This window comes from Dama dama, chromosome 20 (assembly GCF_033118175.1).
Source record: "Dama dama isolate Ldn47 chromosome 20, ASM3311817v1, whole genome shotgun sequence".
NCBI classification, from domain to species: domain Eukaryota; kingdom Metazoa; phylum Chordata; class Mammalia; order Artiodactyla; family Cervidae; genus Dama; species Dama dama.
The window spans coordinates 115,429,975-115,448,290 of NC_083700.1; the positions used below are offsets into that span (position 1 = coordinate 115,429,975).

At 55.1% G+C, this 18,316-nt stretch overlaps 1 protein-coding gene across 5 annotated transcripts in view; it reads right to left on the reverse strand.

Moving 5' to 3' along the window:
• Window positions 1-18,316, reverse strand: part of NDUFA10 (NADH:ubiquinone oxidoreductase subunit A10) — a 97,489-nt gene that overhangs the window by 55,256 nt on the left and 23,917 nt on the right. Inside the window, exon 10 of one of the 5 annotated variants that reach the window (XM_061122636.1) lies at window positions 6,810-7,187. The exons of the other annotated variants lie outside the window; for them this stretch is intronic. Coding sequence (XP_060978619.1) covers window positions 7,119-7,187 — 69 coding nt within the window. The 3' untranslated portion in view covers window positions 6,810-7,118. Of the gene's footprint in view, window positions 1-6,809; window positions 7,188-18,316 lie in introns of those variants that run through there. 5 annotated transcript variants of the gene reach the window in all.

Consider the following 18,316-nt stretch of genomic DNA (forward strand, 5'->3'; position numbering starts at 1 on the left):
GGCTAAACGATGATGCCGGCGGAACCTGGAACGCCCTGAGTGCATGGCTGCCCTGGCACGGCCCTCACCTGCCCCTGTCCTCCTCCACGCCCATCCCTTCGGATCTCACACCGCTCTGCAGCCGCACTGACCTTCCAAACACACCACGGGTCCCTGCCCCTCCTGGGAATGGGCTCCCGGGCACCCAGCACTCCCGCCCTCCCTGCCGTGGACCCCTTCCTGGACGCCGGCCTATCCGGGGACCCCCCATGCCCCACCTCATTGCTTCGGCTTCTCAGGAGTGCAGATCGGGCTCTGTGCACCCTCCAGTCGGGGCCCTGGGCCTCGGGCCTAGGTGGGACAGGGAGCCGCCAGCCCGCGGCAGCCCTTCCTCTCCATCACCTCTCTGTCCCACCTTCCTGCCTCCTCGGCTCCTTGCTTCAGGGCTGGGGTCCCTACACCCCTTCTCAGGGATGGACCTCGGCACACGGGTGCTCGGGGCTGGGAGCTGAGGGCACCCTGGTGACCACGGCCAGGAGACCTCGGGCTCCAGGTTCTGGCTCCTTGCTTCCTGCGCGTCACAGGCCCCCCAGCAACCTGGGGGCGGCCTCAGCTGGTCCTCCGAGGATGCAGGCGTGGATCCAGGCCCAGGCTGCTGGCAGGCTGAACACCCCCAGTCCGGGCACCGCGGGCCTCCACCCAGGCGTCCCGAGGCCAGGCCTGAAGGGACCCACGGACGCCGAGGCCTTTCCCATCAAGGATGTAGTGGGAAAGCAGAGCGGCTAGGCCTCTGCAGCCCCTCGGGGGTGCCCTGAGCCCCGAGGCCCAGGCTGGAGACTCGCTGTCCGGGAGCCCACAGGCGTGGGGTTTCTCTCCTACAGTAGTTCAGCCCAGGTCTGGACCAGCCAGGGAAGCGGGGGGCTCCCATCACACCAGGCTGGGAGTGTTTCTCTTCACTGGGACAGGCAGCCTGGGCCCAGGAAACTGATTTGCAATTGGACAGAGGCCGGGGCTTCCCAGGGAACAGGATCTAACTAGGGGAACACGGCTCCACTGCCCCCTGGCAGCCCTGGGGTCACTGCACATTCGCAGTGGGGTCCCGGGTCTGGGCCTGACCAGGCCGCCCACCCGCCAGCCTGGCCCCAGGCCTGAAGGCCGCGCTGGCCGTAGAGGGAAACACGCCTCCCCCGTCCACGGTGCTGTGCTATCAGGGGGCGGAGGAGGAGGGCGGCAAAGAAAGTGTGTACACTGACGCTCCAGCCCGGCCCTGACCTCCAGGGCTCTGCCTGGTCGTCGCCCCGGGGAAGCAGGAGGGTGCGGGGAGGGCATGCCCCTGCAGCCCGCGGGCAGTGCTGGGCGGGGGCCCTGACCAGCTGGGCGGTGCAATGCTGACAGCACTCTGGGGCCCGGCGCGCCCCACCCAGCCTCCGGCCTGGCCCGTGGTCCGCACGAGGTCTGCACATGGGGCACCCCGCCGGGCCCGGCCTACGCCGTTGCGCCACACAGCCCGAGGCTGCATCTCAGAGGAGCCGGTCCGCAGGTGGACAGGGGTGTGGGCCCCGGGACAGACAGGTGGCAGGATGCTGGGGGAGCAGAGAGTGGGGGCCCTCAAGGGGACAGGGGCTCTGGCCTCGGAGACACTGGATCCTCTTTCTGGCTTTTCTTCAACTTCCATGATGAGACGAGGCCGTCACTGCCTCCTGGAGGAGCCCTGCCCAATGGGCGGCCTCTGCACCAGGGGAGCCCCTGGGACCCTTCTTCAAGTCACTGGGTGACGGCTCAGACACGCCCCGAGGGGTGAGCTGCACAGGGCCAGTGGGCCTGGGTCAGGGCTGGGGCCCGGGGAGGGGACGGGAGCCCTGGGGAGGCGAGGGGGCCTGGGGAGGACAGGGGCCCCAGGGAGGGGAGGGCAGGGGGCCCCGGGGAGGGGAGGGGGCCCCAGGGAGGGGAGGGCAAGGGGCCCGGGGAGGGGAGGGGGTCCCAGGGAGGGGAGGGCAAGGGGCCCGGGGAGGGGAGGGGGTCTGGGGAGGACAGGGGCCCCAGGAAAGGGAAGGCAGGGGGCCCCTGGGGAAGGCAGAGGCCCCCAGGGAGGGGAGGGGACCTGGGAGGACAGGGGCCCCGGGGAGGGGAGGGCCGGGGTCCCCTGGGGAGGGCAGAGGCCCCCAGGGGGGGGAGGGGACCTGGGAGGACAGAGGCCCTGGGGAGGGGAGGGGGCCCCAGGGGGAGAAGGGGCCTGGGGAGAGCAGGGCAGGGGTCCTGGGAGGGGACACTGGGGAGGGCAGGGGGTCCCAGGGAGTGAGTGTGGGCCTGTTCAGGGCGGCCGGGCACTGTGGAAGCTGCTGGGCACAGGGGGGAACAACCCCCCAGAGCCGGGTCTCAAGGCTAAGCACTTTCTCCCGGGAAGGAACCCCCAGCCAGGCCCCTCGGGAGGGGAGGGGCGCCACCGCCAGGCCTCCCGCTGTCCGGGCCTTCCCGTTGTTGCTGCTGCGTCGTGGGGCTCGTGGTGGAGTGTCGGGCTCCAGACATCCACGTCCTGCCCCCGGAACCCGCAGCCGTGACCACATGTGGCGGGTGGGGCGGGGGCCCTGCAGGTGTGGCCGTGGGCCTGGAGGCGGCCATTCTGCATTTTCTGGGGCCGCGTCCTCACGGGGCCCTTGGACAGGGGCAGGAGGGCCAGGGTCAGGGGAGGAGGCCCGGGACCTGGACAGCGTCCTGAAGCTGGAAACGCCGGGAAACGGATCGCCTGTGGACAGCTGGCCCCGAGGCCTCCTGCGAGAGGACACGGACGTGGTTCGAGCCGCTGTGTCCGAGTCAGTTGTGATGGCACCAGAGGCCACTCCAGGCTCAGCGGTGGCCCCGCCGAGACCAGACAGGATCACCCCTGCGGGGCTGGGTCCCGGCAGAGACACGCTGCTGAGCGCCCCACCCCGAGGCCCTTGCTCTGCGGGGCTGCAGCTCCGGACACTGCCCTCCACGGGGCGTCCGCCTACCACCCCTTCTGCAGGCTGGAGACCGCTGCAGCCCACACAGACAGCCTCCGGGCAGGGGCTGGGGCACGCCCAGACCCCGGGGAAGGCTCTATCTGCGTGGCCGCAGTACTGAACTCACACCCTGCCTCCCGACACCTCCTGGAGGAGCTCATGGGGGACACGCTGCCTCCCCAGGGATCCCGGGCCTGGGCCCTCGGCGTCCCCACGGTGCCTGCAGCGGCGTCCTCTGGGGGCCACCTCGGCCCCAACGAAGGGGCTCCTGCCAACCAGCTTGAAGAGCACAGGGCACTGAGAGACGAAAGCTGCTTTCAAGGAGGACGAGGTGACTGAGCACACGGCCGACCCTGCACCTTCCAGGGAAGCGGCAGAGACAGGCCCAGACCCCCCAGACAAGCAAATGTGATGATACCTGCTGGAGAGACTGGGGCTGTTTTATTTTAGAGCCAAGAAAAAAAGCCTAAAGTCTTTCCAGTCACTTCTGACCAGGTAAAAAATTTATGATTAGATTTCTTTTTTTTTTGTACTCTCAAATGTAAATTGGTTAACTGTCGGAAAAAGCCAGAGCCAGATCAAAGATGATGCTTTTGAACTGTGGTGTTGGAGAAGACTCTTCAGCATCCCTTGGAGTGCAAGGAGATCCAACCAGTCCATCCTAAAGGAAATCAGTCCTGAATATCCATTGGAAGGACTGATGCTGAAGCTGAAATTCCAATACTTTGGCCACCTGATGCCAAGAACTGACTCAGTGGGAAAAACCCCGATGCTGGGCAAGATTGAAGGCGGGAGGAGAAGACAGTGACAGAGGATGAGATGGTTGGATGGCATCACTGACTCAATGGACGTGAGTGTGCCTAAGGTCCAGGAGATGGTGATGGACAGGGAGGCCTGGCGTGCTGCTGTCCATGGGGTCGCAAAGAGAAGGACATGACTGAGCAACTGAAGAAGTCCAGAGATGCCCAAGCGCACAGCACGGCTGGCAGGCAGTGACTCGCTGACAGGAAATCAGGGTCCTAAGTCCCGGGCGTCACCCCGCCATCGCCTCCACCTCTCCCCACCACAGACGGCCACGCGGCCGCAGGTAGGTGGCTCGCTTGCCTGCTTGCCGGCTTTGTGCAGTGGGGACGTCCAGCCACTTGAATTCCTTCTTCATCTACGTTACACTCTCTCAGCAGGAGTTTCCCTCTTTACAGAAGGGATCCATTTTCATTTCGGCTTCGGCTGGTGTGCTGCAAAGTCTTCTTGCTTTTTGTTTCAACAGAAGTGAGTTTATTAAATTCATCTCTCAGGAAAGCAGGCTTCACGTTAAGTACACAAATACTGTAGACGTACGTACGTGGAAAGCTGCCCTGGGAGCAGGGCGCTTGGCAACCGCAGTGTTTGCGGGGCTGGGGGAGCAAGACCCTCCGAAAGCATGGCAGGGCCAGAGCAGGGTGGAGGGCATCGGCTGCGCAAAGTCCAAGCCAGCGGAGACGGGCAGGCATCCGACGGCAGAGGGCTCACGACAGCGGGGCTGCGACGCGGAGCCCAGTGCTGGGTGCCAGCCCTCCTGGAGCAGGTCCAGCCCGCAAGGTGGGCTCAGGGACTGCGCTGAGACCGCCTGGCCAGCTCCAGGCCCACTGCCCTCCTCCGGAGGAGCACAGCGCTGCGTCTGCGCTGGGATGCCCCGGGGCCCGCCTGGACCTCCACTCGCCCCTCTCCTCCCCACGAGGGACCCCGCATTTGGAGCTGCAGCTGTGATCCGTGTCCTCTCTGCCCCCCGTCCATGGCTACAGACGGCAGCTGGGACCCAGGAGGCTGCAGACACAGACACACACACACACACGTACTGAAGGACCCGCCGCCGACCAAAACGTGCTCCCTGCTTGCTCCTTGGTGTTGACACGAACGCCGCCAAGAACGACCAGCCCGGAGACAGGTCACTGGTGAAGAGACAGGACACAGGGACCCCAGGCCAACCTGGTGGCTGGCGGGCTTCTGACAAAATGGGCTTCGGCAGGCAGGGCAAGGGCGCGTCTCCTTCCTGTCGCATCACAGATCCCGGCCCGAGATGAGATGAGGACAGGTGAGCAGCACCCTTGGGTCACCGGCCCCGCGATGGGCCACACACCTGGTGAGTGCTGGGCCGAGGAACGTGGGCAGCCGCAGGGACAGTGAGGCCCAGTGACCCGCCAGCTGGCGTGGAAATAAGGACCTGTCTGCCACCCTCTAAGCGGCTGGTGTTCTCACCCGCCTGGTGACAAAACCTGACAGAAAAGGTGCTTTAGGGGAAAATGAGCATCTTCTCAGTCTCCCTCCTGGAGACACACACGTACGCTTCCTTCCCGAGCCTGGAGCAGGAGAGGCTGGAAGCGCGCTATGGCCTCCCCCCTCGGTTCCTCGGGCCTTCCGTGGGTGCAGAGGCTCGGACATGCGCCCTTCTGCCCAACCTCCCAGGAAAAGAAAAAATGCGATCTGAGCACAACACGATCCCCTCCTCAGCCCACAGATCACACCCGCGGCCGGGCGGGAGCAGCGTCACGGGTCAGCACTGACCGGCCTGCCCGCTGACCTCAGGCCCACAGCCGTGACAGTGAGCGCAGTGAATACTGGCTCCTTACGGAGCATGGTCACCGGGTCAGCACTGACCGTCCTGCCCGAGGCCTGTCACTGGCCTGCCCACTGACCTCAGGCCTGTGACTGTGAGTGCGGTGAGCGCTGGCTCCTTACGGAGCAGGGTCACCAGGTCAGCACTGACCGTCCTGCCCGTGGCCTGTCACCGGCCTGCCCACTGACCTCAGGCCCGTGAGAGTGAGCGCAGTGAGCGCTGGCTCCTTAGGCTAAGATGCTGGCAGAGCCGAGACAATCAGACCCGTGTTCCTTCCTCCCTCTCCTCTAACGGGTCTGTGAGGGGCCCAGACCAGGCCTCCGGAACTGGCCCCCTGCCTGACGCACTCACTGTTAATGACAAAAGCAGCTTTTTTGTGAAATGCAAAACACTGGTCACTAAACTCTGGATGCCAACCCAGAAACTGCTGGGGAACTTTTTAATCCTTAGAATCTTACCAGAGCGAGGCCAGCAAGGGCGGGAGGGAGGGGAGAGAGGAAGAAGGGGGCCGGCGGGCGGCGGGGCTCCTGTAGCAACCCCCGGGCACCTCCCACCCTGAGGATGTCCAGGACTGGAGCCACGGGCCACGCAGAGGGAGCACCCGGACTGAGCCCTACCCTGACGGGACCTCACCTCACGTTTCAGCAGTCCCCTGTGGCTTGGAGCTGCGAGCTGAACACGCGGAGCCCTGGGGCAGAAAACCTGATTTAGCGGTTCCGCAGCTTAAGAGCTCAAGTCCTGAGGAGCGCACCGCGACAGTTAGCCCGCAGGAAACCTCGCTTCTGTTTTCCAAGTTTCAATGGAGGTGAATAAAGAAGTGTGACTTCCTCTCGCGTGACTCGTTTCTGACAACTGGACTTTCAGGTGATGAAGGGGTAGGTACACTGATTTGCTTTTGTGTTTTACCCCACTGCCATCCTCTGCTTGAACCTCCCCTCGAAGGAAGGAGTCACGAGGTCAGCTGACCACGGTCCTCGCAGAATTCCAGAGCTGTTCTACCACAAATGCCCGGCCCTATAAATCGGGGGTAATTTCTCCCTCCTTTGGCTGTTTCCTCCTTGCCTTTTCCCTCTTCTCCTAATGCAGCAGTAACGTTTTGAAACACACAGAGCAGACGCTTCAGAACCACTCCTCAGTCCTCATGTATGTCTTAATCAAACCAAAGCACATCCGAGCAAACTGTGAGCTAATGGTGTGTGTGCGCACACATGTATGTGTCATGTATGTGCGAGTGCAGATGCATCACGGAGAGAGGCGCCACAGAAACGGTTTTATTTCTCGAAGTCTGAAAACACAGGCAGACTCAGCCGACACAGAGGCAGGCTGTGGGGACGGAGACGCTCCGGGCGGCACCTGCTCTCTCACAGTGGACGCTGCTTGCCCGGGGACCGGCGCTGCAGAATAAAGTTGGGCCCCTGTAACTGAGGGGCTCCCTTCGCTCCCGTGACTACCCGATGTCCGCTGTGCAATGCTCGAACCCCTGCCCCCCAGTGTGAGGCTAGCAGAGTCCAGAAGCTGGGGGTCTGGGCATGTCTTCATCACTGCGAGGCGGCGTCCAGGACGCATCACTTCAGCCAGATCCACTTGTCCCCAATGTCCTCGTTGTACCCAGCGCGGTACTTGCGGCCCGGCAGCTGCGGGACGGAGAGCACGGTTACCAGCAGTTAACAGCAGACATGCGTCTCCTGCTCACTGACAGCCTCCCCGCTCCATCCCTCGCCCCCCAGGGCAGGGGGGCCTGCCCCTGGGGGTTCCTCGGGAATAAAGCACAACAGGACCCTGCCCCGGGAGCTTCCATCCTGGGGGGAGGGCCGTGGAGCCACGGGCAGAGGCTGTTCTGGCCCAGGGGAGCCGCAGCCGTGCGGGAAGGGTAGCGGCAGCGGATGTGTCAGCCCTCTTCCTCCGACCCTCCCGTCTCCTGCCTGCACCTCCCACAGGGACCCCACGGCCGGTTGGGGGTGGGGCCCGGGAACACAGGGCAGCCTCGGGGGGACCCTGAGTGACACAGGGTGGGAACCAGGAGCGGCCATGAAGCAGGAGCTGCGGGCGCGTCTCCCCTCAGCCACCCTCGTCCACGAGGCGTCCCCAGCCAACTGCCACAAACACAGCGGCTGTAGCAAGAGGAGAACAATCTAAGAGTTTACCATGCCTTCATCTCTATCACAGCAGAAAGCAATGTTTTATCGGAATGACGAACTGCAGCCTCGCATCCAGAGAACAGAGTTCAGACCTCAGGGACAATCCAGGAGGCTCCCCAGCCTTCCTAACAGCAGCAGGCCCGCCAGGCCAGCCGCCATCACCGCAGCACGGTCCGGGAAGGCTCTGCCATCTTCTTTGTGAATCGGATTTTAAACCACAGAGCAGAGAATAAACACAAGCAGAGTCCGGAGCCACAGAGTCCGCCAGCCTCTAGTAACCGTGCCACAGTCTGCTCTCTGCCCCTCTCGGGGCAGCACCTGACCGGTCGTGGGCGCAGAGTGGGGTCCCCAGATCCCAGCGGCCGTCTCAGTGCAGAGAAGCCGACAGAGAACCCCAGGAGGTTTCCGTCTGCAGTGTCTCACAGTGAGACGCAGAACTAGCTTCTGCCTTTTTCTCACTCCATTCCCCTTTCCACCAACCTGCGCCCCCACCGCCAATCTATTCCGCACTTGCACACCCCCTCCGTGGAGCCGTGAAGGCAGAGGTCACGGGGCCGCCCAGCGCGTCCCCCAGGAGGTGCCTGATGAGCCAGCAGGAGTGCTGCCCCTGGGCCTGGCTGGAGCTCAGCGCTCTGGCCCGCACGGGCCCGTCCTGCGTCGGGGGGGGAGCTGGCAGGGACAGTGGGTGTGAGTTCTGAGTGGGGGCTCCAGAGGCAGCAGAAATGAAGTGATGCTACTGAGTCTGACCGCATGGCATCTGAGGCCCTGGTGAGCCCTGATGTTAGGAAAGGCACCCAGCTTTACCCGTTCCAGGCTGGATGGCAAGAGTGCCCGGACGTGGCTCAAGAGGTCCGAGGTCACAGAGGCTACACCGGGCGCTTAGAGATGCCGGCACAGGCTGAATTAGCCAGCTGCTCAGACACCAGCCAGTTGAAAAAAGAAACACACATATTTGCTCATTCTCCTGGAGGAAACAAATCCTCCACCTCTGACGCACTGTGTCCTAGCTGCTTTGAGAGACATGAACACAAGTCCTATCTTCTCTAAGCTTGTAAAATACACAGAACACATAAGCCAGTCAGGAAGTGGGACAGCAGCAGGTGGAAACTGCCGGAGCGGTGGAGGGGTCTGAGTGCTCCCTGCCCAACCGGACGGGGAGAAGGGGACACGGTTCCGGAGAGGCGGAGCACCCACTACAAATACATCCATACTCGGGGGCTCGTCTTCACGCCACAGGGTCGCAGTATCATACAGGTAAACGTCTTAATTCCATTTAACTCACATTAGCTGAAAAGGAAAGCTCCTAACTCAACCCTTGTTCAAACAGCTGAAAATAGGACGCTTTCTAAAAATCCTAAAACAAAGTAACGACTGAACACGAGGGCAGCGCGGGCACCCCAGCTGGCCGGGCTGTGGGTGAAAAGTCTCCCGTCTCTTCACAGCTGCAGGTCCCGTAGAAACCTGCGCCTCTGCACAGACCAGTGCACTCGGCAGGACGTCCACCTCTGACACTAACTTTCCTCGCCGAGGGGCACGCGATATTTCCCGTACACGGCAATACAAATAATGGGACATGCAGACTCACACTGAACTTTAACAAGAGCTTTCCACGGAGCATGAGGTGAGTTGGGGGGAGGGGGCAGGTCTTAGCGCCTCTTCCAGCCACAACTAACGAAGGACAGACTGAAAGCCCTAGACATCTACTCACATTAAACAGCCTCTAAACTGAGAACGTGCATTTTAACATAAAAAACAGATGCCTAAATTAGTCCTAATTAAGGTTTGAATGTCGAGAGGAAATACGAAACAGCCAAGTCTGTCCCTGTCTTCTTCAGCAGATTTAGATAAACTGATCCTAAGGCTTTTCTGTTTATTACAAGTTTGTCTTTAGTAAAGTGAACTTTGTAGAGGCAAGAACATACAATATTAACATATTAAACTTATTAAACAACTCTATTTTAAAAAATTGTAAAGGAGAACTTGACACTGAAAATGAAAATAGTAACCTGAGATAGTAAGGAAATAAAAATAGCAGGAGAGAAAACCGAAGATCCTGTTGTCCTAGCAACTGTCTTGGACACGATCTGATTCATGGAGGGAACACAGTATCTTAATAGCATCTGGCCTCCTTAAATTGGAAAGAGACAGAATCGGTAAAGTGGAAACCGATTCATAGTTTGTCCACCCCAAGGAAGGGCTGTGCAGAAACAAAAAGTGACCTGATGCAGTGCTTGAAAACGGCTTAAAAAATTAGCAGGCACTCACGCACACATTCAGTGTTTATATGAGTTTGTTCACAGGGTCACTTCCATCTGCAGAGCTGGGGCAGTGCTGTGTGAATGGAAACGTGGTGATAAACGGCTCCCACGTCCCTGGAGACGGCATGGAGGCCGCAGGCCAGCAGAAGTCCAGCCAGGGCCACCATAGGGCTGCAAACAAGCGCCCAGGCCACGGGTCAGTGAAACCAAACCAAACCAGTCCTTCTCGGCACGCAAAAGTCCGAGACCCTGCCTCTCCTAAAAAGGTCACCCTTCACTAGTCAAGGCCCCCGTGTCACGGCAGGTGAAGTGGCCGAGCCCACACCAGGACTGACACAGAAGCCACCAGCCCAGTCTCGGAGGGGTCGCCCTGCGGCCCCCCGTGAAGGGCCCCACCTGCCCTGCTGGGGCCTCGGGGCCCGGATGACCTCCCTGGGCCTCAGTCTCACTGACAGTGCCTTCCTCTCCCGCACTCTGCCTGCCCCTCTCCCCCCCTCACTGACGCTTCCATTCCTGGAATGAGCCGAGCCCCCGCCCCCAAGTGTGGCGGGGACACCAGCACCCATGCGGGCAGGCACCCAAGACCTCTCCTACACGGCGGCCCCCACCCGAGCCCCCACAGCACTCAGAGGCCCTGCTATGCACTTGCTTATCACTGCCCATGCCCGCTACCCCTTACTCCTCCATGTCCCCAGGGCCTAGAACAGCACCTGAAACAGAAAACATGCGACAGGACACCAGGGGCGTGCCTGGGGCGGCAGCAGAGGCTGCGGTGAGCAGGCCCCACCGCCCAACGCTCTCGAGATGCTGTAGGTCTCCGGAGCATCACAGCGCAGGGCTTCCCTTCCACACCCTCAACTGGGCTGAATGATTCTCTGTCCACTGCGCAAAGGGAGACCGAGCTTCCGCTCGGACCTTCTGCAGAAGGGACACGGAAGAACCAGCACGAAATCGGCTTTCAGATCATAAACAAAAACAGAGAAGCCTTTCGCTTCCAGCAAAGCAACAGCCCAGCACCCTGAAACCCTCAACACAAAACCTCCAGAAGCGCTTTCAGCTGCACTGCTCAGCAACGTGAGAACTCACCTGGGGCTGAAATGGAGCGGGAGCGGGAAACCAGGTGAATGGCAGGCTCCACCCCTGGGCCACCTGCAGAGCACAGGGCAGGTGGTCCTGGCCACGCACCTCCCACAGGTGTGCCTCTGAAGTGACTGGGGGCGGGGGGGAGGGAAAGGCGGGGGTGGGGGGAGAACGCGCAAGGAGGTCTCAACTGGGGACCTTAAGAATTCACTGCCTCAGCTGGTCCTCACACAGCGTGGGCTCCTGATCCTCACTATCTGGGCCTGGAATCCCACAAGCAGCAAAGGAAGCTTCAAGCCCGGCTCTTCCTGAATCCCTGGGCCTGGAGCCAGCAGCACAGTCCATCCAGGAGCAGGGCCGTCAGCGTCAGCAAACAACACAGGATGCCCCGCAAATGAAATGCCTGGGTTGGGAGTACACCCGACTACAAACCAAGGTAACTGATTTCCAGACAGTCTGGGTTCACCTGAATTCAAAACTTCCTGAACCATCCTGTCCTGGGGAGTGCCAGGGAGAAGCACCCACAAAGCATGAATTCAGGGTCCAAGGTCTCCAAAAGGCAGCAGGAAATAAGCCACCACGGGTAGGAATCACAGAAAATGATCAGTGACAAAGCCAGGCCTCCAACCCTGACACCACACACGGAATACAGCGGCTACGTTCAAGATGTTTAAAGTAAGAGAAGAAAGGAAAACAGAAGCAAGGAGTAAGATCCTACCAACAAATCAGAAAGTATCAGCTTAACAAAAAAGAAATTTAAATCTAGATCAATCTTGGTTAAACTCAAAAACACCAGAAACAGAAAGAGCAGAGAGTTCCTGGAAAAAAATGAGACCAAAATATTTAATTAAAAAAATAAAAGGATAACGTGCGATTTCGTTTTCCAAGAATTGGAAGCACTACCCAATAATCTCCAACCACAGAGTGTCCGCAAGCTCAGCCTCCCCGTAGGACCCAGGTTTCCGCCTCTCCACTACCATCACAGGAGACAACAGGTGTGTCGGGAGAACACCTCCCCGCCTCCTTCCCAGGCCCCCACAAGCGCAGGGCCAGAGCTCCTCAGGCTTCTGAGGAGACCGTGATGCAGGTCTCAGTTTATTACCTTTATTACATTAATCAGGATGACACAGCTGACCCTTGAGCAACGCAGGGGAACCACAGACCGCGGAAATGGAGGGGGCCACCGGTAAGTTCTTGCCCCCACGTTGTACAAGGACCAACAGAACAAACTTCTCATATTCAGACTGGCTAAAACACTCATTTTTAAATGCTGTTTTCCTGGACAGCGAGAAACCAGGGTAACTCATTTCTGCAGACCGTCGCCATAGAAAGCACCCTGTCGACTCTCGCTTATTCCAGGAAGTAAATGGCCGCAGAACACCCTCCACTCTAGTACTGAACCAATCTGGCTGGGAAAGAAACAATCCCTTAAAACGTCCCCGCACCACTCGCTCAGGGAACCACGCGCGTCTCAGTCTCTCAGAGACGGCGGCCTCACCAGCTGCTCGCTCGGCCATTTCCAGAGCTGTGCTCACAGCCGGGCCAGGGAACCTTCAAGGAGAGAGAAATCTTTCCAGATACGAACCACTGGAGAAGAAATTCACAGAAGGGTTTTATTAGTTCATCTTTATTCCCTGCAACACCCTTTCTAGAGTGAAATTTGGCAGTAACTGTTGCTCATGTCTTTAAGGTCCAAACAAAATTCTGTGAATGAAGAGATACACTCACTATTACTTACATTCTAATTTCAACTTATCCTTTTTTAAAAATTTAGACTTAAATTGAAGAAAGTAAGGAAAACCACTAGACCATTCAGGTATGACCTACATCAAACCCCTTATGATTATAAAGTGGAAGTGACAAACAGATTCAAGGGATTAGATTTGATAGAGTGCCTGAAGAACAATGGATGGAGTAACACTATGTAACACTGTATAGGATGTGGTGATCAAAACCATCCCCAAGAAGAAGAAATGCAAAAAGGCAAAATGGGTTGTCTGAGGAGGCCTTAAAAATAGCTGAGAAGACAAGTGAAAGGCAAAGGAGAAAAGGAAAGATATATCCATCTGAATGCAGAGTTCCAAAGAATAGCAAGGAGAGATAAGATCACTTCCTTAGTGATCGATGCAAAGAAACAGAGGAAAACAATAGAATGGGAAAGACTGGAGATCTCTCTAAGAAAATTAGAGATACCAAGGGAACATTTCATGCACAGATGGGCACAATGAAGGACAGAAACAGAATGGACCTAACAGAGGCAGAAAGTCTGAGAAGAGGTGGCAAGAATACACAGAATTATACAAAAAAGATCTTCGTGACCTGGATAATCATGATGGTGTGATCATTCACCTAGAGCCAGACATCCTACAGTGCAAAATCAAGGGGACCTCAGGAAGCATTACTATGAACAAAGCTAGTGGAGGTGACGGAATTCCAGCTGAGCTATTTCAAATCCTAAAAGGGGATGCTGTGAAAGTGCCGCACTCAATATGCCAGCAAATTAGGAAAACTCAGCAGTGGCCACAGAACTAGAAAAGGTTAGTTTTCATTCCAATCCCAAAGAAAGGCAATGCCAAAGAAATGCTCAAACTACCATACAATTGCACTCATTTCACACACTAGCAAAGTAATGCTCAAAATTCTCAAAGCCAGGCTTCAACAGCATATGAACCAAGAACTTCAAGATGTTCAAGCTGGATTTAGAAAAGGCAAAGGAACTAGAGATCAAATCGCCAACATCCATGGATCACAGAAAAAGCAGGACAATTCCTGCTTCAATGACTACGCTAAAGCCTTTGACTTTGTGGATCACAATGAACTGTGGAAAATTCTTAAAAGAGATTGGAATACCAGACCACCTGACCTGCCTCCTGAGAAATCTGTATGCAGGTCAAGAAGCAACAGTTAGAACTGACATGGAACAACAGACTGGTTCCAAATTGGGAAAGGAGTACATCAAATGTGTATATTGTCATCTTGGTTATATGCAGAGCACATCATGCTAAATGCCAGATTGGATGAAGCACAAGCTGGAATCAAGATTGCTGGGAGAAATATCAATAACCTCAGATATGCAGATGACACCACCCTTATGGCAGAAAGTGAAGAAAAACTAAACAGCCTCTTGATGAAGGTGAAAGAGAAGAGTGAAAAAGCTGGCTTAAAACTCAACATTCAAAAAACTAAGATCATGGCATCTGGTCCCATCACTTCATGGTAAATAGATGGGAAAACACTAGAAACAGTAACAGACTTTATTTCCTTGGACTCCAAAATCACTGCAAATGGTGACTGCAGCCATGAAATTAAAAGATGCCTGCTCCTTGGAAGAAAAGCTATGACAAACCTAGACAGCACATTAAAAAGCAGAGACATCATTTTACCGACAAAAGTCCAGCTAAATCAAAGCTATAGTTTTACCAGTAGTCACGTATGGATATGAGAGTTGGACCATAAAGGCTGAGGGCTGAAGAATTGATGTTTTCGAACTATGTTGGAGAAGACTCTTGAGAGTCCCTTGGACTGCAACAAGATCCAACCAGTCAATCCTAAGGGAAATCAGTCCTGAATATTCATTCATTGGAAGGACTGATGCTGAAACTGAAACTCCAATACTCTGGTCACCTGATGTGAAGAGCCGACTCACTGGAAAAGACACTGATGCTGGGAAAGATTGAAGGTGGGAGGAGAAGGGGGTGACAGAGGATGAGATGGCTGGATGGCATCACTGACTCTATGGACACGAGTTTGAGCAAACTCAGGGAGACAGTGAAGGAGAGGGAAGCCCGGCGTGCTGCAGTCCACGGGGTCGCAGAGAGTCAGCCGCAACTGAACAACAAGAAGAACTGTCTGTGTGCACACGCTCGGTCGTGTCCACCTCTTTGCCACCCCATGGACTCTAACCCTCCAGACTGCTCTGTCCACGGGATTTCCCAGGCAGGAATACTGGAGTGCACTGCCCTTTCTTACTCCAGGGGATGTTCCTGACTCAGGGATCGAACCCACATCTCTTATGTCTCCTGCACTGGCAGGCAGATTGTTTACCACAGAGCCACCTGGGAAGCCCTCTCTAATATCATCATAATTTTTCCTAAGTCTAAAATCATTCTTAAAAAATGAAGTTATTTTTAAAAACACCTAAGAATTTTAAGAATTAGATTTCCCCAATCATTCAAACATTGACTAAAAATCCCAACATTTCTAACCATTACAATCCTAAGTCCAATATAGCAGCCTCCCTTTAATGGTCACAGATCAAAAATAAGAGAAAACACAATAAGGATGAAAAACAGCCAAGTAGCCTCACTGTGTCGCTCGGTGAAATGACGAATATGTCCAGCTTCTGGTGGACGAGCACAAACCAAGTCCCCCCCGAGCCACCAGGAAAAATGGACAACATACGAAAAATAACGTGTGCCAAGACATCAGAGGCAGGGAGGTTCCAAGGTCCCGGAAGAGGACAGCAAAGGGGGGGCTGCCTCTGTTCAGGGGCCCCGCCCGCACTTACTGGCAGGAGTGAAGCTGAGTGAGCCCAGCAGTGGTCAAGACCCCCCCAGAGAAGCGGTCCGGCACAAGGACTCCATCAGTAAGGGCACACGGGAAACACAGCGGACCTCTCAAGCCCCAGAGCCGCGCCCGCCGGCTCGCCCTCTGACCGACACGCAGCCTGCATACTAAAACGCTGCCGGAGGACAGGAAGCACACGGCCGCAGCCTCACACCATCTTAACTGTTCTTCCAAAATAATGACTGGCATTTGAAAAAATACCAGTATACCAAAACATAAGATTAGATGTCCCCAAACGAAAAGACCAGAGGGATAATGAGTTTAAACAGATCTAACAGAGGTCCAAATATTACAGTTACCAGATAACTTTGTGACTGATATGCAAGAGAAATTAGATAACAAAATAATTTCAACAGACGACTTGAATTTTTTTTTTTTTAAAAGAAGGAAATTCTAAAATGAAAAACAACTATGATGAAAGTTAAAATCTCAACTATAGAAAACACAGGCCTAGGAGCAGATCCGGAAGAGCTGAAAAGAGTTAGTAATTAAGACAGAGTGAAGAACACATCTGGGCTGAAGGTCAGAGAGAAACAGGGAGGAGGACAGAGGAGAGGACACAGAACACGGCAGAAAGGGCCCAGCGTGTGAAGCCAAGGGGAGGGGAGAAGTGGGGTGCAAGCCAGGCTATTCTAAGCCCGACAACACGTGTCAGCCAAAGAATGCTGTGGACGCTAAGCAAAGTACACACAAAGGGACAGACACACACCCCGAGACAGCACAGATGCTCAGAACCAAGTCAGAAACACTGCCTTAAAACACAGCAAAACCCTGCCAGACACATGTGGAAAAAGCCTTTCAAAAGAGCTCGGCAGCTCCAGGGGTGGGGGGCAGGCACCGCGGGCGTCACCAGGCTCCACCGGGGGCCTGTGCAGAGGGAGCGTGGGGACACCCCGGGGCGCGGCCAGAAGGAAACGCTGAACTGAAGGGCCAGGGTTCCCGCTGCCTGAGAAGGACGGGGAACGGGGGACAATGAGGAGGAGCCTGGAATTAAAGGTGCTGGTGTGCACTCACGGCTGTCAGTACACTGAGACAGAAGTGAAGACAGATGTACGTGTATAAAATAGGAATCTTGGGAATCCATAGTGATATAAATAAATGAACAAGCAGAGAGAGGAGAGAGCATCTCTTTATAGCAGAACAGTAACTAATAATGTAGAAGGAATGGCAGAATCAGGATAATTATGCTTTGATAGCTATCATATTAACCATTAATTTAGCCAAGAAAATAAGCAGATGCTAACTACTGGGTCAAAGTTTGATGAGGAAATGGACATTTACATGGTTTCAAAGTACTTCCACTGAAAATATTTATTAATTACAAAGAGTAAAACAGTAACTTTACAGTGAGAACACCATCTCAGTCAAGTGACCAAAGGTAACAGAGCCCATGACAGGACAAACAGGAATCACATGCTGCTTGATAAGATGTAGTAAGTTCCCTAACATCCCTACAAAAACCACACAAAACCTAAGTCTGATCATGGGAAAATATCCAAACCAAATCAAACTGAGGGATGTTAAAAAATAACCATCCTGTGATCTTCAGAAGTGCCAAGGTCTTAAATATCAAGGAAAGTCTGAAGAACTGATCATATTCATAGGTTCTAAAGAGACAAGAAAATTAAATGCAATCTACTATCTTGGCTTAGATGCCTTTGCTCTAAAGAACCTTCCTGGGACAGCTGATGAGCTCTGAACAAGGTCTGTGGGTCAGAGGTAGTAGCGCATGACTGTTAATTTCCTAACTCTGACAGCTGTGCTGTCGTCAGTGGGAGAATGTCCTTGTTTATAAGAATTACACCCTGAAGCCGTGGTCCTCAAACCTAAGTATGTATCAGAACCAGCTGGAGGACTCCCTACAACAGGCCCCTGGCCCCCTCCCCAGAGACTGCTCCGGGGGCCTGGGCTGCGGCCTGAGAACTGGCACTCCTCAGGGCGCCCAGGTGCCCTGACACGGGGACCACTCGCTGAGAATCGGCGCGTTAGGATGGCTGAAGATCACGGTCGTGATGCTGATCACTGACAGAGGTTCGGAAGTTAGTTTTCTATTCCTATTATTTTTTTAAGTTTGAAAAATTCCAAGGTGAAAATCAGAATAACTTAAAGACCACCTTAACCAATAAGGGTGAGAATCTGCCATCAGCAAAGCTTCCTCAGACAGAAGGACTGTGACCTACAGGAAGGTGTGAGACCAGGGAGGCCTCAGCAGCGGGGCAGCCAGGGGTCAGTGTGCGTGAACTGACCACACGAACAATAACTACAGTGTCCGAAGGTTTACATACAGACAGTGACGACAGATGACAGAAACAGCACACAAGAGCCGGGTCAAGGGGCCTGATACTGTGGAACTAGAGAACTACTGATGCATATGAGAAGTTAGTAAATCAAGGATGAACACTGTAATCACCAGGTTAGCCACTAAGAAACTACTGAAAAAATCATAACTAGTAAGCAAACAGTATGGGAAATGGAATAAAAATGGTAAAAAAAAAAAAATTTAATCCACAAATATGCAAGAAAAAAAATAAATACAAAGAAGAGGTAAGAAAAATATAAAATATATAGTTAACATAAGCTATTTAAACACAAATGTATCAGCAATTGCACTAAATGTGAATGGATAGATATTCCCCATAGTTAGACTGAGCAAAAACTAAAGACAAACCTGTTCTCAGGTTAGAAGGTGTCCATTGGAAATACAAAGATACAGAAACAATG